The sequence below is a fragment of the Bos mutus genome, chromosome 3 (assembly GCF_027580195.1).
Source record: "Bos mutus isolate GX-2022 chromosome 3, NWIPB_WYAK_1.1, whole genome shotgun sequence".
NCBI classification, from domain to species: Eukaryota; Metazoa; Chordata; class Mammalia; order Artiodactyla; family Bovidae; genus Bos; species Bos mutus.
The window spans coordinates 102,582,380-102,607,728 of record NC_091619.1 but is presented as its reverse complement, the minus strand read 5'-3'; the positions used below and the strand labels follow the sequence as shown (position 1 = coordinate 102,607,728).

General features: G+C 44.7%; 1 protein-coding gene across 4 annotated transcripts; it reads right to left on the bottom strand.

The window, feature by feature from the left end:
- Nucleotides 1-468: 468 nt before the first annotated feature.
- Nucleotides 469-25,349, bottom strand: PPIH (peptidylprolyl isomerase H). 4 transcript variants are annotated; one of them, XM_070368275.1, is made up of 10 exons: nt 25,225-25,349; nt 24,825-24,889; nt 24,510-24,533; nt 24,193-24,237; nt 23,889-23,931; nt 19,595-19,687; nt 16,319-16,406; nt 15,792-15,832; nt 15,077-15,166; nt 469-605 (listed from the first exon to the last, which is right to left on the bottom strand). In XM_070368275.1, exons 1-9 carry the CDS (start codon nt 25,288-25,290, stop codon nt 15,098-15,100), a joined length of 534 nt encoding a protein of 177 aa, XP_070224376.1. In that variant the 5' UTR covers nt 25,291-25,349; the 3' UTR covers nt 469-605; nt 15,077-15,097. The 4 variants fall into 4 exon arrangements, with proteins under 4 accessions (XP_070224376.1, XP_005901435.1, XP_070224377.1 ...); XM_005901373.2 differs by lacking the exon at nt 469-605 and adding an exon at nt 6,057-6,266 and having other exon boundaries at nt 25,225-25,343; XM_070368276.1 differs by lacking the exons at nt 469-605; nt 24,510-24,533 and adding an exon at nt 6,057-6,266.

The window sequence follows — 25,349 nt, the reverse complement described above, 5'->3', positions numbered from 1 at the left end:
AAGTCCAGGGTTGTGTCCTGGCCGAAGGAAAGGTACGGCCAGATGCCTGCGCCGGGATTACCCGGCCTGACCTGGGGGCTTGGAACGGGGCCCGACGACACCGTAGCTGCATGTGGAGAAGGCCTCCCTCCCGCCCTGCTCCAAATATGGTCCCTGTGACCTCAGACCATTACTGCAGATAGAGCCGTCTTTTCTACAATGGCCGTGTACTCGCGGCAGAGCCGAGAGTTTCTGGAACATACTTAAACGACTGGATTCAAAGAGCGTCGGTTTACGGCGAACCAGTCACTCTGCGGGGGGGATCATGCTAGCTATTAGGAAGCCCCTGTTAAAAATATTGAGGGCGGAGGGCGGGGGTGTACTCCATGGGGACCTGCCTTCCAAGCACAGGACTGTCTGGTTAAGTATTCACGTCTTTTTGTATTGGCCACAAAAAAGATTTAATTTCAACTTTATTGCGCAAGCTAGGCATTTTATTCTTACAACAGCCATAATTGAGGCTGCCACATAATGTAGATGAAGCCCTTCACCTTCGTTCTTTATTAGGCGTCTGCTATCTCCTGGGGATGGACAAGTTCGCCAGTTGCAGCCTTCTTAAACTCAGCCTAGGGATGAAGGCACAAATTCAAAATGCGACATACCAAACACCCCAGCGCTGCTAATGCACAAAGCGTTTTGGGAGTGGCCGTGGGAAGAAGGTAGCCGACTTCAAGCACATGGAGGTTTATGCAAAGGCACAGAGGGAAGAGATGGGGTCTGGGGAAAATGGAAGTAAAGTAGTTTACACAGGACCAGAATGAAGACGCTGGGTTATACAGGAAGGCAGGGTTAAATTAGGAACATTTTATCTGAAACTTGAGGGCAATAGTGAGAAGGGTAATTTTAGAGTTGAAATAGGGACTGGAATTTTTTTTTTTTTTTTGGTATTGCTAGGGAGCAGAGAATGGGTTGTTACCTTGGAAGTAGGGAAGCCGCCTAGAAGGCTAGTGTGGTAGTCCTTACCCCATCGGTATCATTTAGGCTGTCAATTCCACCTCCTAAACGCCTCCCTGAATCAGTCATAGAAAATCTCTAAATGCCAATCCAGTCCTTATTCCTACTGCTGCTACTCTAATGTAGGCCATCATCATCTAGTGCTCATTGCAGGGGTGGTTGTTTAGTTGCTAAGTCCTGTCCGACTCTCTGTAACCTGTATGGATTGCAGCCCACCATATTGCTCTGTCTGTGGGATCTCCCAGGCAACAATACTGGAGTGGGTTGCCATTTCCTTCTCCAGGAGATCTTTCCAACCCAGGTATCGAACTCATGTCTCCAGCATTGGCAGGCAGGTTCTTTACTACTGAGCTAGGTAAGCACACTTTTTCTCTAGGGGTCAGATGATTCCATCTCAACCACTCAACTTCATAGAGCCTGAAAGTAACCATAGGCAATCAGTAAACAAGTGCATCTGTGTTCCCCCCAAAAGTAACTTACGGAAATTTGAATCTCGTGCAGTTTTTCGTCACAAAATATTTACATTTTCCAACTGTTTAAACCCTTCTCCCCCAACTATTTAAACATTTAAAAATCATCCTTAGCTCATGAACCACTGAAAAATAGAAAATACCTGGCCTGCCAAACTCTGGCTTAGAGCACCGCAGTTATCATTTTTTCTTACTCTAATAGTCCCCACGCCAACATCGTGTTTGAAACCGCCATCTGATCATGACACTGTCTTACTTAAAATCTTTCAGTGACCCACAGAATTGTCCAGATTCCTTAATGTGGTTGGCAGGACCTTGCATGACCTCTAGACTTAGCTTCCAATCTTCTTTCACATCCCCTGTCCAACCTTCCAGGTGACCCTTTTACAACTGCTTCCTTTGAATTACTGCATTCTGTTCCCTCTGTTCTTCCTTTCTCCTTTGTCTGCTTAATTCTTCATCCTCTGCATCTTGCCTCAGGTGTTACTAGATTAGGAGACCCTTCCTCTCCTCACACACTGTACTGCACTCCTTACATCTTCCCTATAGGACTACCAGTTCCTGAGGCATCTGGCATAGTCCCTGACACATGGTATCTTAATGTATTAAATACGGTGTGATGTAGAAAATGGATCGGAGAAGGAGGTAATGGCAGCAGAGGTTATCTAGGCAGCAGTGCCAGTAATCCAAGAGAAAAGGTTTGCAGCCCCAGAGCTGCTATTCATCTGTTCCAGCTCCAGGTGACTTTTGACTGTTAAAAAGAAAATGTTTCCTCAAAGGCAATTCTGCCAACACTGAGGACATTTAAAAGTGTGCCCTAGAGGCTTGAGAGCTTTTTTGCAAAGTGGAGTTATAAAGACACTTAGAATAATAGCAGCAGCACCTTTGAGAATAAGTGAGGGACCTTCCCTATGTAACTGCTTCGAAGGGATGGCTTCTCAAGCAGAACAATAAATTCTGTAACATTTGTCTTTAAAGTGTTACTTAGAAGTATCATTACTTACTCATCCAATTACTTTACTAAGCTCTCTCTTCATGCTCAATGCACATGAAGATAGATGAAGGATTTAAGAAATACGAAACTAGTTTTCCTTGTAGCTACATCTACCACTGCAGATGGTACTGAAGCACTGAGGAGAAAGTTCATGTCAAAATTCATCTCCTGTTTCAAGGTGAGAGTTCTCTACACCAGAGTCCCCCTGTCACCCTGAGAGCCCAGGTGACCACAGCTTTGGTGTGTACCTTTAAGTGATGTGAAAGCCAGTGGGTTCATTCCAAGAATCTCCTCTGCAAAACTTTAACTGGGTCCCCATCTCGTATAGACTCTGGCCCAAGAATATAGTTCCCTTTTCCTAGAAGGCCCTCCCCACCATTATCTCCAGGCTAATTCCAACCAATCTGCCGGACACGACTGAGATCAGATCAGTCGCTCAGTCGTGTCCGACTCTTTGCAACCCCATGATCGCAGCACGCTAGGCCTCCCTGTCCCATCACCAACTCCCAGAGTTCATTCAGACTCACCTCCATCGAGTCAGTGATGCCATCCAGCCATCTCATCCTCTGTCATCCCCTTCTCTTCTTGCCCCCAATCCCTCCCAGCACCAGGGTCTTTTCCAATGAGTCAACTCTTTGCATGAGGTGGCCAAAGTACTGGAGTTTCAGCTTCAGCATCACTCCTTCCAAAGAACACCCAGGGCTGATCCCCTTTAGAATGGACTGGTTGGATCTCCTTGCAGTCCAAGGGACTCTCCAGAGTCTTCTCCAACACCACAGTTCAAAAGCATCAATTCTTTGGCGCTCAGCCTTCTTCATAGTCCAACTCTCACATCCATACATGACCACAGGAAAAACCATAGCTTGACTAGACGAACCTTTGTTGGCAAAGTAATGTCTCTGCTTTTGAATATGCTGTCTAGGTTGGTCATAACTTTCCTTCCAAGGAGTAAGCGTCTTTTAATTTCATGGCTGCAGTCACCATCTGCAGTGATTTTGGAGCCCCCAAAAATAAAGTCTGACACTGTTTCCACTGTTTCCTCATCTATTTCCCATGAAGTGATGGGACCGGATGCCATGATCTTCGTTTTCTGAATGTTGAGCTTTAAGCCCACTTTTTCACTCTCCACTTTCACTTTCATCAAGAGGCTTTTTAGTTCCTCTTCACTTTCTGCCATAAGGGTGGTGTCATCTGCATACCTGAGGTTATTGATATTTCTCCCGGCAATCTTGATTCCAGCTTGTGTTTCTTCCAGTCCAGCATTTCACATGATGTACTCTGCATATAAGTTAAATAAACAGGGTGACAATATACAGCCTTGACGTACTCCTTTTCCTATTTGGAACCAGTCTGTTGTTCCATGTCCAGTTCTAACTGTTGCTTCCTGACCTGCATACAGATTTCTCAAGAGGCAGGTCAGGTGGTCTGGGATTCCCATCTCTTTCAGAATTTTCCACAGTTTATTGTGATCCACACAGTCAAAGGCTTTGGCATAGTCAATAAAGCAGAAATAGATGTTTTTCTGGAACTCTCTTGCTTTTTCCATGATCCAGCAGATGTTGGCAATTTGATCTCTGGTTCCTCTACCCTTCTAAAACCAGCTTGAACATCAGGAAGTTCACGGTTCACATATTGCTGAAGCCTGGCTTGGAGAATTTTGAGCATTACTTTACTAGCGTGTGAGATGAGTGTAATTGTGCGGTAGTTTGAGCATTCTTTGGCATTGCCCTTCTTTGGGATTGGAATGAAAACTGACCTTTTCCAGTCCTTGGCCACTGCTGAGTTTTCCAAATTTGTTGGCATATGGAGTGCAGCACTTTCACAGCATCATCTTTCAGGATTTGGAATAGCTCAACTGGAATTCCATCACCTCCACTAGCTTTGTTCGTAGTGATGCTTTCTAAGGCCCACTTGACTTCACATTCCAGGATGTCTGGCTCTAGGTCAGTGATCACACCGTTGTGATTATCTGGGTTGTGAACATCTTTTTTGTACAGTTCTTCTGTGTATTCTTGCTACCTCTTCTTAATATCTTCTGCTTCTGTTAGGTCCATACCATTTGTGTCCTTTATCGAGCCCATCTTTGCATGAAATGTTCCTTTGGTATCTCTGATTTTCTTGAAGAGATCTCTAGTCCTTCCCATTCTGTTGTTTTCCTCTATTTCTTTGCATTGATCGCTGAAGAAGGCTTTCTTATCTCTTCTTGCTATTCTTTGGAACTCTGCATTCAGATGTTTATATCTTTCCTTTTCTCCTTTGCTTTTTGCCAATACTTACCTCAAATGTTGCCTCTTCCTTTCACCCCCGATCTCTCCGCCTGCTTCCATAGCACCTTAAACATACCACTACCATTCATGACAATTATTTATTAAGCACTTACTGGCTACTGGGTGCTTACCTCTTCTAGTGCTGGAGACAGCAGTAAAAAAAGACAAGACCAAATTTCCTGCCTTCATAAGGGTTCACATTCTAACACTGCACTGAATCCAAACTGCCTAGTCCCTGTCACAAGCACGGGTCACATCTTATTCATTTTCACAGCTCCAGTGCCCAGGACAGACACTGGCATAGAATATAGGTGCCAAGTGTAATTTAATTCGATGTCCCATCAGGGCTGTCAACTCAGGATCCCAGCTGCTCACTCTCCCTCCTGTCTATAATTCTACTCCATTTAGTTACTTCAAGATTTCTCCTACACAGCCCCTTCTTTCCTGTGTTCCCTGAATCCTGTTTACTTAGCCAGACAGAGTTGCAAATATCCATACAACAGAGGCCCTTGATCATCTCACCATCTTCCTTGACCCCCAGTACAGTGAAATGGCACTTTTAAGCTGGTCCTGTTGTGTCAGAGACTTTAGCTCTCTGCTACTCTGCTAGCTACAGTAGCCTGCTGCTAGCAGTTATGAGTCATCCCTGCCATGAGCCAAGAGAACGTAGGAATGGGATAACACACACATTGCCTCATGAAAGGAATACCAGGGAGTTCCCTTCATCTCTTGAACATGATACTCAACGGGATCTTTTTATGTTGGGCTATTTCCTTTCAAAACATATTTTCCAACGCGTGCTACTGTTTACAAGTTACTCTTATATTCATTCTCTTGTTTGACCCTTTCAACAGTACTACAAAATAGTAATATTATCCCCATTTTGCAGATGAGGAAACCAAGGTTCTGAGAGGGGAAGGTCTCAAGACCTCAGCTGTTTAAAAAGTGACTTCAGATTCAAACCAAGATTTTTAACTAAATTATTCCCATTTCATCATGATTAAGCCACATTCTACCAAATGGTCTTCCATCCCCAAATATCCCAAGCTAGTGACCTTTCACCTACAGGCTCTAGAACTAACCAAATGGAACCTATTGGAAACATCTTTGGAAGAAATAGTGCTAGAAGGCCCTGGAGCTTTGTCTTGTCTGATTAGCTTTAACCTAAGAGGGGGCTGCTACAACTGCTTATAAATCTGAGGCATCAACTCTGCATAGCAAAAGCCTGCCTCTGGGCAATGCTGGTCTCTGGGGAGAGCCAGTTCTCCTAGCTGGAGCTAAGGCATGAGGAGGTAGGGTATCATTAGAACCATTTAAGAAGAACACAACATACAAAGGAAAAAAAAAACCAAAACTTTATTTACAGTTGAAAACTTAAACATAAAATTCTGGGTTTTGAATCTGTGATGCTTCCAAGGTCTCTTTCTTGATCAAATGGGGCAGCAGCCAGCATGGAAGCCAACACAGGGGCCAGTCCAGGTTATCTTACTCAAGAGTATCACATCGAGCAAGGGAAGGCCTCCAGTGGCAGAGGTGGAGGGTCTGCGAGGGATGGAAGAGAGAAGCAGCTCAGAGGGGATCGGCCACGAGAGAAAACACTCGCAGCTCTCCTCTGCACCCCAAACCCTCCTTTCCCCAAAGAGCAGAACCGCTCTGCTTCTTGCCACAGGCCAGACCTTTGGTGCCCTACAGCAGAGTGGAGAGGGATATTACGTAAGAACCAAGGAAGAAGCTATTAATAGTATTTACAGACAATACACTATCTCATTTATTATTTACCCCTCACAATTCTGTGCAGTATATATTATAATTAAGCAAAGGGGAAAACTAGGGTTCCCAGGGGTTTAATGGCCTGATAGTGATGGGGCTTCCTGGTCTACTTGGCTACAAAGTCTGTGTGCTTTCGGCCAGACCTTGATGGCTCTCTGGAGCTCTAGACAAAGAGCAATCCCTTTTCCTTGAAGGTTTTGGGCTCAGGGCTATAGAGAAACGAAAGTCCACACCCTCTGTTTATGGCCTTGGAGTTGGCTGTACTAAAAGAATGGGGTGAGTACACTCAGTTACCACTGAGTGTACCCCTACCCCCAAACATGGCTAACATTCCCCCTCCTCCAGAGCACAGTGGGTCCTGGCATCATAGCACAGGCTCAGACAGAAGTCTAATCCCGGGTCCTCAAGGAGAATGTACAAAAATGTACGAATGTACAAGTTGCATGGTGCTCTGGGACCTCACTGACCTAGAGCCAGACATCCTGGAATGTGAAGTCAAGTGGGCCTTAGAAAGCATCACTACGAACAAAGCTAGTGGAGGTGATGGAATTCCAGTTGAGCTATTCCAAATCCTGAAAGATGATGCTGTGAAAGTGCTGCACTCAATATGCCAGCAAATTTGGAAAACTCAGCAGTGGCCACAGGACTGGAAAAGGTCAGTTTTCATTCCAATCCCAAAGAAAGGCAATGCCAAAGAATGCTCAAACTACCGCACAATTACACTCATCTCACACGCTAGTAAAGTAATGCTCAAAATTCTCCAAGCCAGGCTTCAGCAATATGTGAACCGTGAACTTCCTGATGTTCAAGCTGGTTTTAGAAGGGTAGAGGAACCAGAGATCAAATTGCCAACATCTGCTGGATCATGGAAAAAGCAAGAGAGTTCCAGAAAAACATCTATTTCTGCTTTATTATGCCAAAGCCTTTGACTGTGTGGATCACAAGAAACTGTGGAAAATTCTGAAAGAGATGGGAATCCCAGACCACCTGACCTGCCTCTTGAGAAACCTGTATGCAGGTCAGGAAGCAACAGTTAGAACTGGACAAGGAACAACAAACTGGTTCCAAATAGGAAAAGGAGTACGTCAAGGCTGTATATTGTCACCCTGTTTATTTAACTTATATGCAGAGTACATCATGAGAAACGCTGGACTGGAAGAAACACAAGCTGGAATCAAGATTGCCAGGAGAAATATCAATAACCTCAGGTATGCAGATGACACCACCCTTATGGCAGAAAGTGAAGAGGAACTAAAAAGCCTCTTGATGAAAGTGAAAGTGGAGAGTGAAAAAGTGGGCTTAAAGCTCAACATTCAGAAAATGAAGATCATGGCATCTGGTCCCATCACTTCATGGGAAATAGATGAGGAAACAGTGGAAACAGTGTCAGACTTTATTTTTCTGGGCTCTAAAATCACTGCAGATGGTGACTGCAGCCATGAAATTAAAACACGCTTACTCCTTGGAAGGAAAGTTATGTCCAACCTAGATAGCATATTCAAAAGCAGAGACATTACTTTGCCAACAAAGGTTCGTCTAGTCAAGGCTATGGTTTTTCCTGTGGTCATGTATGGATGTGAGAGTTGGACTGTGAAGAAGGCTGAGCGCCGAAGAATTGATGCTTTTGAACTGTGGTGTTGGAGAAGACTCTTGAGCGTCCCCTGGACTGCAAGGAGATCCAACCAGTCCATTGTGAAGGAGATCAGCCCTGGGATTTCTTTGGAAGGAATGATGCTAAAGCTGAAACTCCAGTACTTTGGCCACCTCATGCGAAGAGCTGACTCATTGGAAAAGAGTCTGATGCTGGGAGGGATTGGGGGCAGGAGGAAAAGGGGACGACAGAGGATGAGATGGCTGGATGGCATCACTGACTCGATGGACATGAGTCTGAGTGAACTCTGGGAGTTGGTGATGGGACAGGGAGGCCTGGCGTGCTGCGATTCATGGGGTTGCAAAGAGTCAGACACTACTGAGCGACTGAGCTGAACTGAACTGGAACCTAAGCTCTAATCCCTGCCCAGGCACTTTGTGAGTAGGCATGGTCCCTGCTTCAAGGAATTCTGAGTCTAGAGAAAACCAGACCAACACATTCATGATACACTGTGTTAAATGTGGGAATAGAGACGTGAACCAAGTACGGTGGGTACACCCAGGAAGGGACCAGGGAATGATTCATAAACTGATGTTAGCCACACGCTCCTGGGAAGGACTGGAGGAACTAGGATTAGTTAAAACTGCAGATACACAGTATGTATTTCTGTGTATCTGAATTTTATATTGTAAAATACATGCCCAATGTAGAAAATTCAAGCATATACATAAACTGAAAAGAAAGTCTTCAGTTATCTCTACTCTGCAGAGGTAACCATTACTACCAGTCAGCAATCCATCACTCCAGTAATTTCTGAAAGAGTAATTCTAAATAGCATGTTTATTAATGTACTATATCTTGACTTTGTCCTTTAATGTATCTTAGAAATCTGCCAACACATACAGATGTATTTTTTTCTTTTTAAGGCTATATAGTATTCCATGGACATGATGTATCACTCTGTATACATGCTGGGTTTCAGGGCGGGAGCTTTGCCTTTGTACTGGAGGGACTGGAATAGAGCCATTCTCTCCTCCCTGCCCTGTACAGTTGGCAGGGCTTCTGACTTTCAGGGCAGGGAACAGTGTTACACACCCAGCAGGTATGCAGATATCTGCTGCCCTGCTCCCTAGACCCGTATTTCCGTGGAACCTCTCTGTCCAGACTGCTGCAGGGGCATCTCACTGGCCTCCAGCCTGTCCTCCACACTTCTGAATAAAGAAAGTCAGTAAGGGTGTTCTTCTGCTCAAAAACCTTGAGTGGCTCCCCCTGGCCTGGTTCTTTTTGGACAGTCAGGCCACCGTTTGGTATCTCAGAAGCATGGTGGACTCTCACCCTGGGGTGGGAGGGGGCTGGAGGGAGTTGTACATACTGCCTAAAGCTCAGCCCCACCGTGGAGTTAACGTATGAATACATCAGCCTGCGCCGGTTCTTAGGTCTGTCCTGGCCTCCTGTAGCCTCGCCTCTATTTGCTTTTCACACCTTGCTTTGGCTGTACTGAATTACTTGTAGTCTCCCTAACACTTCCTGCTGTTTCCTGCGGTTTGTACCTTTGCTCATGCTATTCCCTGTGCCTGGAATGCTCTCCCATTTTAGCTACCTGACAAGTTCCATTCTTGTACTCAGCTGAAACATCTCTCCTGCAGTCTTCCTAAACACTCCAGGCAGACACGAGTATTCATTTTCCTTCATCTTAAAATCTCTAGTCCGGTGCTTTATTGTACTGTAATTTTCAGTTTCCCTAAGAGACTGAGTTCCTTGAAGGCAAGAACTGGGCTTTCCAAGTTTGTAGCCTCATCTGCAGCATGGAGCCTATCTTAATTAATTAGTTCTTAGTTGTGAAATGAATGAAAGTTAGCCAAGGTGTCTAACCAAGGTGTCTTTCAGCATCTTCCTCTACAGGAATGTATCACATCTACAGGAAATCCCAGGTTGGGATGTGGACTTAAGTTTGAGAAATACTGCCTAGGAGGACTTAAACTCAGTCATTACAACAGCAGCTTCACATCTCTTATTATAGCCACCATCCACACGTGCAATTAATTTTTAACCTACTGACTATCTGAACTTGAGTAATACCTCATTGTAAGCTATGATAGTGTAAAATTATGTGCTGTGCTAATTATATTTTCTCCTAAGAGACAATACTAAAAAAACATTCATCCAGCACCACCTAAAGCAGGGTTACCCACATTTCTCTGGTAAGAAGCCTCTGAGATGCTTGTAACAAACATAGCATCCTGGATCCTACCTCAAATTCACTCAAACTCTTGAGGGGTAGGGGAGGGTGATTGGGAATTGGTAGTCTTAACAAATGCTCCTATGTGATTCTTATCTTCAGGGGAATTTGGGGAACAATGAATTTAAAGAAAGATCTCTACTGCTTGACAGCATCAGATCTGGGGATCACAGAGAGACTAGCAGAGCACAGCCACTCTTTCCCAAGAGACTCTCCGGCTTTCAAAACAGAGGTTCCACCACCCCGACACCTCCGCCATGTGGCTGTAAGTAGCCAAGAACCCAGTGCACTCTACAGCAGGAAAATCCTGTTTTGAAAGCCTGAGAGTCTCCTGGAAAAGAGTGGCTGTGCGCTGACAGCCCTGCTAGTCTCTCTGTGATCCCCAGATCTGGTGCTGTCAAGCAGTAGAGATCTTTCTTTAAATTCATTGTTCCCCAAATTCCCCTGAAGATAAGACTCAGGCTTCCCTGATGGCTCAGTTGGTAATGAATCCACCTGCAATGCAGGAGACCCCAGTTCTATTCCTGGGTTGGGAAGATCCGCTGGAGAAGGGATAGGCTGCCCATTCTAGTATTCTTCGGCTTCTCTTGTGGCTCAGCTGGTAAAGAATCTGCCCACAATGAGGGAGACCTGGGTTTGATCCCTGGGTTGGGAAGATCCCCTAGAGAAGGGAAAGGCTACCCACTCCAGTATTCTGGCCTGGAGAATTCCAAGGACTGTTTAGTCCATAGAGTCGCAAAGACCTGGACATGACTGAGCAACTTTCACTTTCAAACAAATTCATAATAAAAAGCTTTCAAAGGACCCACTGAGATAAAACCTAGGTTTCTGCATCTAGAGTTGTATATTAATAGAAAACTTCATTTTCACTACAACCAAGGTCAGGATCTAAGATAAAGCACAAAAGAAGTTGTGAAAGGAAGGACTTCATAGGAGGTACAGCTGATTGAGTGACTTCACCTGTGAAGACAGGTGTCTCCTTCCTACATTCCTCTATTTCTAGCGCCTAGGCACAAGGCCTCAAATGCCTGATAAGTGAATTCTTGATTTGAAGGCAGTAGATTCCTGCTGGACTGATACCATCAAAAGATTATCTCCTTCTGTGTCTTTTCTGATTGGAACATGGTGAGTTCTCAATTAAAAGACAGGCTGTCATTTCCCTGTGGCCTTGCTACTCAGTGTCAGCATCAACTGAGAGCTGGTCAGAAATGCAAAACCTCAGGTCCCATCCAGACTGACTGAGTCAGAACCAGCATGGTAACAAGACCTCCCAATGACTCATATGTGCACTAAAGTTTGAGAAATACTGCCTGCTGCTGCTGCTAAGTCGCTTCAGTCGTGTCCGACTCTGTGTGACCCCATAGACGGCAGCCCACCAGGCTCCCCCGTCCCTGGGATTCTCCAGGCAAGAACACTGGAGTGGGTTACCATTTCCTTCTCCAATGCACGAAAGTGAAAAGTGAAAGTGAAGTCACTCAGTCGTGCCGACTCTTAGCGACCCCATGGACTGTAGCCTACCAGGCTCCTCCGTTCATGGGATTTTCCAGGCAAGAGTACTGGAGTGGGGTAGGAGGATTTAAAAACATCATCTATACTGGCGGTGAAACATTATTCCACCCAGACACTACCTGAGGGATCTGAAATACTCCTTTAGAAATTAAGAGATATTTGTAACTTTACAGCTGGAGAGAAACACGATGGAAGGATACCATACTCCTGGGGGAATTACTCACCTCTTTTCCCCACTTTCTCCCAAATCCATTACTCAGAAACCCAAAGTGAGGACCCTATCTGTGCAATGCCTTAAGGTCAGACTACCACTTAGATTCCCTACACTTTGAAACCTACGAGTTTTCAACTTGGTAAAGTTAGATGAGATAATTAAAGTAAGGTTCTTAGCTCAGAATTTGAGCACCAGAAATATTCACTAAATGATACAATTGCTTTTACTCTATTGTCTCTAAATATAAGCTAAGAAAGATTTAATTTTGAGCAAGTCAAGGTTAGAAGACTAAGTTGAAGGTATCACATGTGGCTCTTTAAATTTAATTAAAGTTAAATAAAAATAAAAATTGAGTCCCTCAGTCACAGCAGGCACATTTTCGGTGTTTAACGGTCACATGTAGCTGGAAGCAACCATAATGGACAGCACAGATGCAAAACATTTCCACCATAGCAGAAAGGAATGCCTCCTGGACAGTATGGCTGTAGAGGACCTCTGGAGCATCAAAGGGCACCCATGGGATTTGTTCTGCTTGGGGTTGTAGGCTGAAAAGAAGGGCTTTTGTAGAGGCAAAGGTTTACATGACGTTCATTCACAGCAGGTGAGGAGAGGAGGGTTGATGATTGCCACCTTCAGAAGACAAACTCCTAACATAGATTTCCAGTAACTTTTTGTAAGGGACTCAGAAAAATGTAGAGAAAAGGCTGCAAACATAAAAGGATTTCAAAACTTTACTGTTTTTAATGATCTTCTGTCCTCCAGTGGTGATCAGTGGTCAGTCTTTAGAAGGAAAAGGACCAGTGAGTTCAACTTTAGTTCAGCCCAGAAAAGAGGGGGAGGGGGGATGAATCGCAGTGAGGGCATGGGGATAGCAGGTTGAGCCTGGGGCCCCCAGTAGCAGCAGAAAAGACAGTTCAGCGTGTCAACTGGGCCTGAGAAGGGAGCATTTGCTGGACAAGGGTCCACATGAGCTTTCAGCACACACTTGCGCATTCCTGCCCTGGCATTTGCTCACACCAGATCCATGCCTAAAATGCCTGACATTCTCCTTCTCTTTAACTCATGTAATAAATGTTAACTGAATGCCTTTAAGTGCCAGATGTTGTGAACACAAAGTAAGTCGCAGATGGAGGTATGCATAGTCGTTAAGATGCTCTAGTATTTGACTAGATCTGCATTTGAAAAAAATGGCAGAATCCAGAAAAATAAATTCTAGATACTTTTGTAAGAAAAACTACAGAAACATTAGGCATTATGACTGAGGGAGTAAGGACCTTCTTAAACAAGATTAAAACACAACACAAGGGAAAAGATTAAAAATTCTGATCTCATCAAAATGAAGAACTTCTCTTTAACAAAGGATATCACCAAAGTTAAGATAAGCAACCCACTGCCAATTTTTTTTTTAACATATTCAGGACAAAATGGCCACAACATAAAAAATAACTAAGGTGCAGAAATGTACACTTGATTCAAGTCAAATTGTATAATTATAAACTTTGTAATTATTCAGATATATGCTACAAACATAGAGCATATCAGTTTTAAGTACTACATACTTTTACATGAATGGTATAGGAAAAGTCTTCCAGACATGTGTCAAATGGAAATAAAACGATGAACAAATATTGGGTTGGCCCAAAAGTTCGTATGGTTTTTCTGTAACATCTTATGGACATACCTGAACAAACTTTTTGGCCAACTCAATAGTATGATGCCATTTAGGAAAAAACAAAACCTCCCCAAATTAGATTGGCAAAGAAAAGGCCCCATGGACATACATTAGACTGATACAGCAGTTACCTCTGAGAGCAGTGGGATGGGGATGCAGATGGGGGTGGGGGGCAAACTGTCAAGGAGAGGGGGGCTTTAGCTGTTCTGTGTGAAAATTTTCAGGTGAATTATGTTGCTTTCCTAACTAAAAATAAATAACCAAATGAAATATGTGAATCCTGATGGGATTTCTTTAAGAGCTAGAAAAGTTACTTTGTGGATAACTGGGGAAGTTTGAACTTGTATATCAGACAATATTATTGTGGTTATGCACAATGTTCTTATTTTTAGGAGTCACTTGCTGAAGTATTTAGGGGTAAGGTGTCAAGAAGTCCTCCAACTTCCAGATGGGAAAGAAATGAAGTAAGGGAAAGAAAGGAAAGAAGAAGACAAAGAGACAAAAGCCAAAGCAAAATGCTACAAAAAAGATGTTCAATATTGGCAAATTTAGGGGAAAAGTATATAGGTTTCAATGTACTATTCTTCCAATTATCCTGCAGGTTTGAAAATTTAAAGAAAAAAAAAGGAAAGAAAGGCAAAGCACTACCATCCTTTACCTAGCTGGACGTGCTCAATTTCTTTCTTGAACTCATACTAACACTTAACAACATCACTCATATTACTAGTGATCACTTCTGAGAATGTGTTTTTATTCCCCATAAGCTCCTAAAAGGTGGAGGCATCGTTCACTTTTTCTCCCACTCTCCATGTCCAATGTCTAGCACAGAGTGGGCGGTGAGTAGCAAGCCTAGGTAGGAAGTGAGTCTTTGTGGGCTGAGAAATGTGTCACATTCACCTCTGAGTCTGGCAAACACAAAGTCATGACCTGGGACTGCAGCATCAGTTCTGATGAGAAGCTTGACAAGAGAGTCTTCTGGCTGCCCAGGCTGCTCCCAATCACCCAGGACTGCAGCCAGGTCTTTCTAAGTGGGACTACTGAATGAAATGAGTGTCTAACAGTGCTGTCACAAAGTGTCTGATGGTTTTCAGGTTGATAGTTTGTAAACTATAATGTGTTAGAAAAATGAAGTGTCCCACTCAACCTTTCTCTTTTGATCCTTACAGTGACCCTGGGAGACAGGCATTATCATCATCGGACAGATGAGAAAACAGGCTCAGGGAAGGGAATCGACTTCTCTCAGGTCACACAGAGAGAAAATGCGCTCAATCCCGCATCTTCAGGTCTAAAGTTCTTTCCACCAGACCGTGCTGCCCTCTCTGGGATCCTGACTCCTGATCAGGAAAGACACACTTACCTGATTCAGTCTCCCTCTGGACTACATCTCCCCACACTGTGAGATCACCACAGGCAGCTTGGGTTTATTGTTAGGGCCTGTGGGAACATTCTAGGAGAGAAAGCACAGTGGTGATTCCTCCACTCTGACACCCCTCACCACACACTTACCCATGCCTGCCAGCCCCTGTGCTAAGGACTGACGGCTCACAGGCTGATCTGACAGGAATATAATACAGATCAAAGAGAAAATGTATAATCTCAAAAATAAAAAATAAAAAAAACTCCACCCATCAAACTCATGACATATAAAAATGTAATAAGTTATAAGACAGAGTAGAGGACACAGCATGAGCAAAGACTGGGGCAGGAAGGAGCAAGAGGCGGGATGTGTATACATATTTAGGGGCGGGCTAGTAGCCTGATGTGACTAGAACACGGAAGTGGCAGCGGCAGAAGGGGCAAAAGAAATCATGGAGAGGGAGGCAGGGACTCAGTCATGAAGAACCTTGAATACAATGCTGAGGAGGATTGCATCAAGTAGGTGAAAGAGTCAGCAGAGGCCAAAGCTCAGTTCGCACAAGAGAGGCTAACTTAGGGCCCAGAACCCTTGGGAGGCACACGGTCTCTCCTCCCCGTGAAGACTGGCCAAACAAGTTCTCCAGCTCCTCAATACTAGTCAGATAGTACGAGGCCAGAATGGCTGAGACAGAGGAGATCAGCACCACAGGACTCACCTCAATCTTTCTCATCACCAAAAGTCCATCAATGATTTTTCCTGTGGGAAGAGTATGAGCTGGACTTGAGTACTCTCATTTGCATAGTATTTTCCAGCCCCGCAAGGCCCATTCTCAGCCATTATCTTATTTGAACCTCAGACTAACATTACAAAATTAATATTCAGTGGAAATGAAATGTTTCCCAAGGTCACAGGTAGTAAGGAGCAGAGTTAGGGCTCATATCTAGGTCGAAACAATTGCAAAGCCCCACTGCACCATGCTGCCCATGCGGTATTTCTTAATGCTGCCATCCCCCGCAGACACACCCATACCTACACAGTCACATTGCCCAGGTGGCTACTCACTACATCATATGGCCCTCTCGTCATCCCCTCTAACCACATATCCTCCCCACCCACCACAGCTTCCACCTTCCTGACTTCCAGGGCAGTTACACCCGTCGAGCACAAGAGTTGGGGGACCAGCTCCTTTAGAAGCTCCACGCTGGGTGAGGGGACCTGGACTAGGACAGGAACAGGACTCACCGAACACCACGTGCTTCCCATCTAGCCAATCACACTTAGAGCAGGTGATGAAAAACTGGCAGCCATTTGTGCTGGGACCACTGTTTGCCTGATGGAAACCAAACAGACACATCGTGAGTTTTCCTGGCCGTGTTAGCTGAAGGGCCAAACTCCCTAAAAGAGACTATAGCCCTGACTCCTCTGCGCTCTCTCAGCAAATCTGACTGAGCATCGACTGTGAGCCAGGGTCTGACCTAGGACCCAAGGACACAGAGAGGAACAGAATACACAATTTCTGCCCTCAAAGAGCTAGACCCTTCAATAACTACACATGTCTCCTACAGTGTGAATTTTATAATGGAAAAAATTGCTAATGGAATCTGATTTGCTGTATTTAGGCCAGTACTGGCAATAACTGGATCACACTTCACGAATTAGCTACCAGCTCACAAAAAGCCCGTCACTTGGGCCATAAACTGTTTTGTCTGAATGGCTCTGTACTTTCCCGAAATAATGGTAATAAAAAAATTTAGGTGAAAAAAGTTGCCATGCTAGAAAAAAGATTCTGTTTAATTAATGACGTGCTTTTTACAGCTACACCCCAAATCCTTTATTGCTGAATTTTATAGGAAAAATTAGTTTTTAAAATTGAGGATCTGAAATTCTCCAGCCATATCCCTTCCCTTTTCCTCTCTTGAAATTGTTTTTGTATCATTACACTTCACAATACATTATATAATGACAACACAAAGCAATCAGCAAACCCATGTCATGTTTCAGCAGCACTGGCTTACCAGGTGCCTGTGTAACTATGTGAATATTTCACTGCATACTTCCCTTGTTTTGGAAAAAACTGAGTAGAAAAAGGAAAACTGAAAGCACCAGTACTATTCAAGGCACAGGTCTCATAAAAGTAATGCTATGGAAACAACAATGGACACCATCAGGTCACTAGCCTTCAGTGGATGTTTAATGGATTTAAGTTAGTTGAGTCTGTGTTTAACATTGAAGGAATGAAAATGTGTATGAAATACATTAAAGACTTTGTCTAGAAGGGATTTCACTTCATATTTTAGAAATTCCCCATGTGAGATGAGAGACTATTTTTGGTTTTTGTTCACGTATGTAGGAACATCTCACATTAGCAAGGACTGCCTGAGCCAGTGAGAACAGACCTAACTCTGGAATGAGGGCAGACTCCTCAGTGGTCCCACTTCTTCCTTCGTTCTTCTCTTCTCCCCCCCCTCCTCTTATTTTTCCAATCTATCTACCTTGCTGCTCAATGTATAAACATTTATTAGTAGGCAGGTAGGAAAACAGTCGTACGACATGTGTTTTTTGTCAGTCATTTAGCCAGTCTTCCAGGCAGAATAGCTTACTGGTTCAGAGAACAAGCTCTAGAGCCAGATGATCTATCTTGAATCCCAGCCCCACTACTGGCTGTGATCTAGTTTAGCTGCATAACCTCTCTATGCCGCTGTTTCCTCATTTGCACTATCTCAAAGGGATGCTGAGGATTAAAATGAATTAATGCAAACAAAGTTGTTGCTGAGAATATGCTCAACATTAGCCTTTATTCTGCGTATCTTTCAGTCATTCATCAGTATCTGCTCAGCACCTTTCTGTATCAGGTAGTCAGGCTAGGAGATCAATGCGACTCAGTCTCTGCTCTTGAGGAACTCATCATGATTTAGTGGAGAATGGAAGCAATTGTGCTACAACTGCTACAATTAAAACAACTGTGCTACAGGATGGTGACAACACAGCTTAACCAGTGTCAGCCTGAAGGCAGCAGAAAGCAAAGTTTCTTTCCACTTTTTTCTGACCCCTCCCCAGATGCTAACAGAGCGGCACACACCTAGAGGGGTTCCAATCCTCATGACGACAACCCAAGCCCACCTAAGCCCCTTTGGCACGGTACCATGCTTGCCCAGCCTGACTTTTCTAAAAGGAGGTTTGTACACTGTCTGTTACGCCAGGCTCACCCAAGTGTCATGGCAGCCTCCTAACTGGCTTCTCTGCCCCAGCCTCTTCATTCCTATCTGCCACTCAAACACTGCAGCCAGGATCTTCGTTTTAAAACACAAAGTCGACCAGTCCTGCCAAAAAAGTGTATGGCTTTCCACATTCCATGAAATCAAATCCACATAACCTCATCCTTATTCTGGCATTTAGAGCCTTTCAGGAGCTAGACCCACCTGCCTCTCCAGTGGTCTCTACTAGTTCATTCCCTGTCCCATCCACAACCTATGTTCTCATCACCTTCCTCACTTTCTGGCCCTTGCCCATGCCACCCTACTATTTCAGGGTCACACATCTTCTGTCTAGGCTGTTTTACCTGGTAGAGAACTTCTCTGGATCTTTGCAGCAATTACTCTCATTCTTTGGGGCCCTCATAGTACCCTTACATACACTGAGGTGACCTCCCCTTAGTACCCTGATGGCATGAATTATACACTGGACTCATCACTCAGCATGTGTGCTTCCCCCTTAGAGGGCAGGGGTCGGATCTGTATCCTCAGGCCTTACCACGAGGCCTACAACAGTGGATGTCAACAATTTTTACTTGACGGATGCCTGAGTGGATGAGTGGAAGAATGGGGAAGCAGACAGAGAATGTGCTTGTAAACAGTGGGTCTGGGGGAGTGAGGGTTGGGGAACTGACAGAGGGAAATAGGTGATGACAAGAGGGAGGGAGAGGGTTGGACAGTGAGAAGGAAGCAGGGTGAGAGGGGTAAGGGCAAATGAGGGGTGAGGGGTAAGTAAGGAGAAGTGAAGGGGGAATAAGCAGGGATGTGTAGCTGGGGGGCTAAAGCAGGTGGGCAGGGGGACGGAGAGAGGAGCAAGATGTTTGAGTGGGGTTGTAAATGGGCAGGCAGGGTCCTGGGAGTAGGGAGAAGGAGTGGTGTGTGACCTGAACAGGGGGACCGGCCAGCAGGCAGTGTGAGGGAGAGTCAGGGGCGAGTGGCGTGACGGGTGTGTGAGCACTGGGTCTTGACAGCTCAGCCGGCTGCATTCTAAGCAGCAAGGCTGGGTGCCCAGCCACACGTCCTGGCTCACACAAAGTAAGAAAACACACAGCAGAGTTTGCATTTGGTTCCCTGGCCGGCTAGTGGGTCCAGGCCAAAAAATCAAACCAGACTGAGGAAAGAGGTGGGCAGGCAGAGCTGAGTCCTGGGTCAGGCAAGGGAAGGAAAGCATTTCCTTCTATCCCAAGAGACTGTGCCACGCCTCAGAGGGACCCAGAATTCAGCTGGCTGTAAACCTAGCCCCAAACATTGACTGGTCCTCACTTACCATGGAAAGAAGGCCTGGAGCTGAGTGTCTAAGCTTAAAATTTTCATCTGCAAATGGCCCCCGGTAGATACTGGCAACTCCGGTACCATCTCCCTGAGCAGAGAGAAGGGAAGTGTTAATGACTTGCGAGTGCCGGCTCTCAGAGCTCATAGGAAACAGCTGCTGCACCCGAAGCCTCCATGCTTTAAAGTCTTCTTACTCCTGCAGGTCACTTTGGGAGCCACACCTCTTTAACCCTCTCCTGTAATCAAAACAAGCCCCATCCAAGGCACGTGCAGCCCACAACTTGGCTATGGCACCTCACTGAGGGGGAAAAAAAAAAGGTCACACAGCTGGGCCTCTAGAAAGGTGGGATAAGACACAAGCAAAGCAGAGGATAGGAAACAGTGATTACGTATGTAATCAGTGCCCTTTCCAAAGACTCTCTTGCCTGCAGTCGTGTATGAGAATCCATTTAACTGACTACTTCCCCTCTCCTCTCAACTATGCAGGTGGGTGGGCTCTTGGAAGTCTAGTCTGTATGACAAGATACCATCCTTCTGGCTAAAGTCGAGGTGAGGGGAATTTGAGGGGAGAATGTAGGGCCAATCAGAGTTCCTTCTATGGGAAGCAGGAAATAGAATATCTACTCTCTGGAGACTGAATCTGTGCCGTGCAAACCTGGAAGTTGCAGGTGACTATCTTCGGCAAGGTGGGCTGGAGAAGAAAAAGACACTGCAATACACGTGTAGAAAGCTCGAGAAACAGAAAGGAAGGACTGCTTGGTTCTGTGACTCTCCAGTTCCTAGACCTATTTCCTCCTTTGGCTTCCACTAAACACCTTGTCATAACCCTGTTTGTGTTATCCCTCTGCTCTTTCAACAACTCCATGGAACATGCATTATCATCCTCCCCATTTTTCAGGTGAGTGAACTTCAGTCAGGATAATAAAGCAACCTGACCAAGGCTTTGCTGTAGTACCTTAAACAGAACCCCAGGGGTTAAAGTTAATATTGAGAGACTACCAAAGACCAATCTCTTCCAGCCAGTTAGTAAACAAAAAGAATATTGGGTACATGATGGGATGTGAAAACGCTGACTGAGTGCAGAATCAAGGGGCCCTTACTGGAGCAAAGACCATTAAAGGGGATTAATGTAAGTCAGGGAAGGGAAAAAACTCTCAAACTGTTTGATTAAAAGTTATTGGTACAACCAAGCTCTGTATAGTGGAAAGATGGGCTTTGAGTTCCAGATCTATCATTTATGAGCTGGGGAAGTCACTTATCTTTGAGCCCCAGTTTCCTCAACTATCAAGTGAAAATGATATCACCTACTCCTTACAACATTGCCAAAAAGATGCAATAATAGCGTCTATGAGAAAAACTTTTTGCAATCCACACAGCTCTGCGTAAATGTGAGCTATTCTATCTTTGTCGTTATTGTTGTTTCATCACTAAGTCATGTCTGACTCTTGTGACCCTATGGATGTAGCCTGCCAGCTCCTCTGTCCATGGGATTTCTTTAACTACACATAAATACACACATACATATAGAAGGAAGAGAAAACATGTTCCTTTCCAATTTAAAAAAAAATACCTAGAGAAAAGATCAGTTAATACATCATTTACTATAATCACACTATCTACTGTGCTCCAGAAGCCAGAGTAGGGAAAATGACCAAATTAATTTGCAGGACAAAAAACAGAAAGCAACTTAAATCTTCCATGATAGTGGACTGATCAAATAAATTCACTGTCTTTTCCTAAGGGAACAGTAAGGAGTTATTAGCAAGAATGTTTTGGAAGAAGATAGTGACAAGGGAAAACACAATGACTGAGCACAAATTTTTAAAAGTTGAAATCTGTTAAAAGTTATATCTGACACACAAATCTTCGCAACAATAAGATGGGCAATTGCCAAGAGTATATTCCTTGAGACGATTTATTTTCATTTTTGTATTTTTGTTTCACAACCAGAAAAAAAAAAACATTACTTTTTAAATTCTAAAACACATTATTAAAACAAACAAGCAAATATTCTTAGTCGAACTTTAGAAGGTCTCAAATTCCGCTTCTACCTCTTGCTCATTCTATTTTTTCTGCCCTAAGGGTGGCTCTGAGTAGTTTCTTCTCTCTGACAGACTTCTGGCTGACTAACTGCTAACTCTAGAGCAATTAGTAAGTGATCACATGTGCCTGGCAATGACCCATAAGAAGTTGGTCCTATCCCTGCTAAGACAATATAGCAGTATAGAAACCTTTGGGAAGAAAAGAAAAGAACGCAGAGAATAGCATATTAGCCCTTCTTACCTGCCAATAAAAAAGGATATGGTCACCCCAAGCCCTACTCCAATCAGTTGTGGCCAGGGGTTGCAAACTTAAATGCCTGTAGGAGTAGGTGACATAAAGAAGGGAAGCCAGTGGTGGGAACTGGTGAAATAATAAGGACATACCCGTCTGGTGATTGCAGCCATGGAATTAAAAGACGCTTACTCCTTGGAAGCAAAGTTATGACCAACCTAGATAGCATATTCAAAAGCAGAGACATTACTTTGCCAACAAAGGTCTGTCTAGTCAAGGCTATGGTTTTTCCAGTAGTCATTTATGGACGTGAGAGCTGGACTGTGAAGAAAGCTGAGTGCCGAAGAATTGATGCTCTTGAACTGTGGTGTTGGAGAAGACTCTTGGGAGTCCCTTGGACTGCAAGGAGGTCCAACCAGTTCATTCTAAAGATCAGTCCTGGCTGTTCTTTGGAAGGCATGACGCTAAAGCTGAAACTCCAGTACTTTGGCCACCTCATGCAAAGAGTTGACTCACTGGAAAAGACTCTGATGCTGGGAGGGATTGGGGGCAGGAGGAGAAGGGCACGACAGAGGATGAGATGGCATCATCGACTGAATGGACATGAGTTTGAGTGAACTCTGGGAGTTGGTGATGGACAGGGAGGCCTGGTGTGCTGTAATTCATGGGGTCACAAAGAGTCGGACACGACTGAGCGACTGAACTGAACTGAACCCGTCTAAAGGGAGCTGTTACTTGACTCAACCAATTGTTGCTGCATGAGAAACACAGGCCAAGTGCACCCCTACTTTTTAGCTATAACAGAGAAAACAAAACTCCAGAACTTTCCGGTAAAATCTCCCAGTTTACAACATCATACAGATGAAACAAAGCATATCTGTTTCTGATTCAGCCCCAAATCTGCTACTTTGTAAACTTATCTGGGTAGGAAAGATAGAAATCTTAAAAAACTCCTAGGAGTCAAACTAAATATACATGTAAAGGATAAAGAATGTCTCCCAGATCCAAGAAAACAGCAACATGACTAACCAAATGATATTAATAAGACAGATCATGCACAGAAATGGGTGGATAAGGATAAACGTTTAGGTTTAAGAAAGCATAAATGTGGTTTATTCAGAAACCTGCAAGGTTGGGGGAAGCGAAGGAGGCTTGAAATGGGGATGCATACAATCTCATTTCAAGAAAAATCATGCTTAGCAATGAAGGATTAATTCAATGGGTTCTCCTAGTGAATAGGGAAAATATCCTTCCAGAACTCTGATTCCTTGCCCACTAATGAACTTGATTAAAAAAATAACAACTCACCTTTCCAGGCACTGGGATACCAAAAGTGAATGGGAAATAAGGGCATAAGCATTTAGCTCACTGGAAAGGGACTTGCCCCCATTTAGAAAAAATAACTGTAACTGATTTCTAGCTAAATTCCATGTGACCAATTAATTTGGGTCTGTCATGGATCACCTATAGGTATGCTGGGAAAGTCAGTTCCCAGCCCTAAAAGACTGAGATTTGGAAGTCAGTCCATTCTGAAGGAGATCAGCCCTGGGATTTCTTTGGAGGGAATGATGCTGAAGCTGAAACTCCAGTACTTTGGCCACCTCATGGGAAGAGTTGACTCAATGGAAAAGACTCTGATGCTGGGAGGGATTGGGGGCAGGAGAAGGGGACGACAGAGGATGAGATGGCTGGATGGCATCACTGACTCGATGGACATGAGTTTGGGTGAACTCCGGGAGTTGGTGATGGACAGGGACGCCTGGCATGCTGCGATTCATGGGGTTGCAAAGAGTCGGACACGACTGAGCGACTAGACTGAACTGAACTGAACTGACTTAATCAAAGTGCTGATATACCATCTAGTGATGCAATGAGTAGCAGCCATCACAGGATATTCCCATTCTCACCTCCTCCCCCAGCAAACTTGGCTATTGTTCTCAGGTCCCTGAGGAGCAGCTTCAATAACAACAAAAACAAAACTTATAGGTCCTTAATAGGAAAGGAACAATACTTACATTAACAAAATCTCCACCCTGAATCATGAAATCTTTTATGACCCTGAAACAGAGAACAAAGGATCCTAGGAGAAGATTCTGTGGTTTGGAATAACATTAATTTCAAAATATAATGTTTATCACTTTGGTTTTAGTAAGTCCTTAAATCAACGGTTGAGTTCACAAAAACATCCCTTCTCAAGAACTAAGAATTATGCTATGGTTTTGTTTTCCTCTGAAGAGACTAATCCCCCAAGGAAGTAATTCTAAACCATACTAATAGTAATTTTAAAAGTCCCCCAGGATGGCTTGCCAAAGGCCTTACCTGTGGAAGGTGCTCCCCTTGTATCCTATCGGAACCCCATCTTTTCTATAAGCAAAAAGAAAGAGACTTGAAATGGTAACAGGTAAACACAGGCCTTTCAAGTTTACCATACAGTCGATCCAGAGACACTCTTCTAGAGATGGTCGGGAGAAGAGAGACGAAGAAGGCAAATGAACTGACGACAGACCCATAGTAATACCTTCTATTACTGTCACCAGCAATCATTCAAGGCCTGTCGGTGATTCCCCAATACCCTCACTGCAGCCTCAGGACAGCCCTCAGGATCAAGCAGATAAGTAACCACGTCAGAGACTGACCTGAATTCTCCTGTGCAGAACTGCCTGAAAGGAAAAGAGTGAACGACTCAGTCGCCATGGCATCACAACTCCGAGCGCCCCTAACCTCGGCGGGAAGGGGAGACGCCGGCGCTAGCCAGCCCACCAACCGGCTGGTTAGACGTCCAGGCATACAGATTAACATAAACTGAAAAGGGGACGGTCAAGACTATTCAGAGCGATACCCAGAGAAGTCAGATATCAAGGACGGTGAATGAACGGATAGAGGTAGGCAGAAGATTCCACAGACAGGCCCAGCTTCTCGTTTGGTTTATCCAGCAAAGAACATCTTCTTACCTAAAATTCTCCGCCGTCTTAGGCACAACGTCTGCAAAGAGCTCAATCTTCATACGACCAACTTCCTGCAACCGGCGAGAGACGTTCAGAAAGCCCAGTCCAAGCCCGTGAAGGCTTCACCGAACAGGGAACCCTCGGGCCCCCATGCCGCTTGGTCTCTCCCACCTCCGCCTCCATAGCCTACTCTTCCGTTCCACCCGGTCCCTCCACCAGCGGGGCGCTAGGATGCGCAAGACTCCTCCTTTTCCTACTCCCTCACCCCCGCCCCGCAGGTCGGTAAGTGCTGGTTCGATTTCACTTTTTGGCTTCCCGAGTTTGCTACACCTGAGGAGGTGATCTGCCTGCCATACCGCGTGCACGTTCCCTTTGGCATCGGGCTGACTGGCTGCCAAGACCTCACCTGGCCGCCAATGCTGACATCAAAGAATACCACGGGATTGACAGGGCTTGAATTTGCCACCGCCATGCCTCTGACCCGGAAGCAGAAGTCGGGAGCGCGGGGTTCCGGCGATCGTATGCCCCTGC

Coding starts and splice junctions, on each gene's coding strand:
- PPIH (XM_070368275.1), bottom strand. CDS start 25,290: ATGGCGGTGGCAAATTCAAGCCCTGTCAATCCCGTGGTATTCTTTGAT. Junction 19,688..23,888: donor AGGGTGGAGATTTTGTTAAT/GTAAGTATTGTT, acceptor CTCTCTGCTCAG/GGAGATGGTACCGGAGTTGC. Junction 16,407..19,594: donor CTCCAGGCCTTCTTTCCATG/GTAAGTGAGGAC, acceptor GGTTTCCATCAG/GCAAACAGTGGTCCCAGCAC.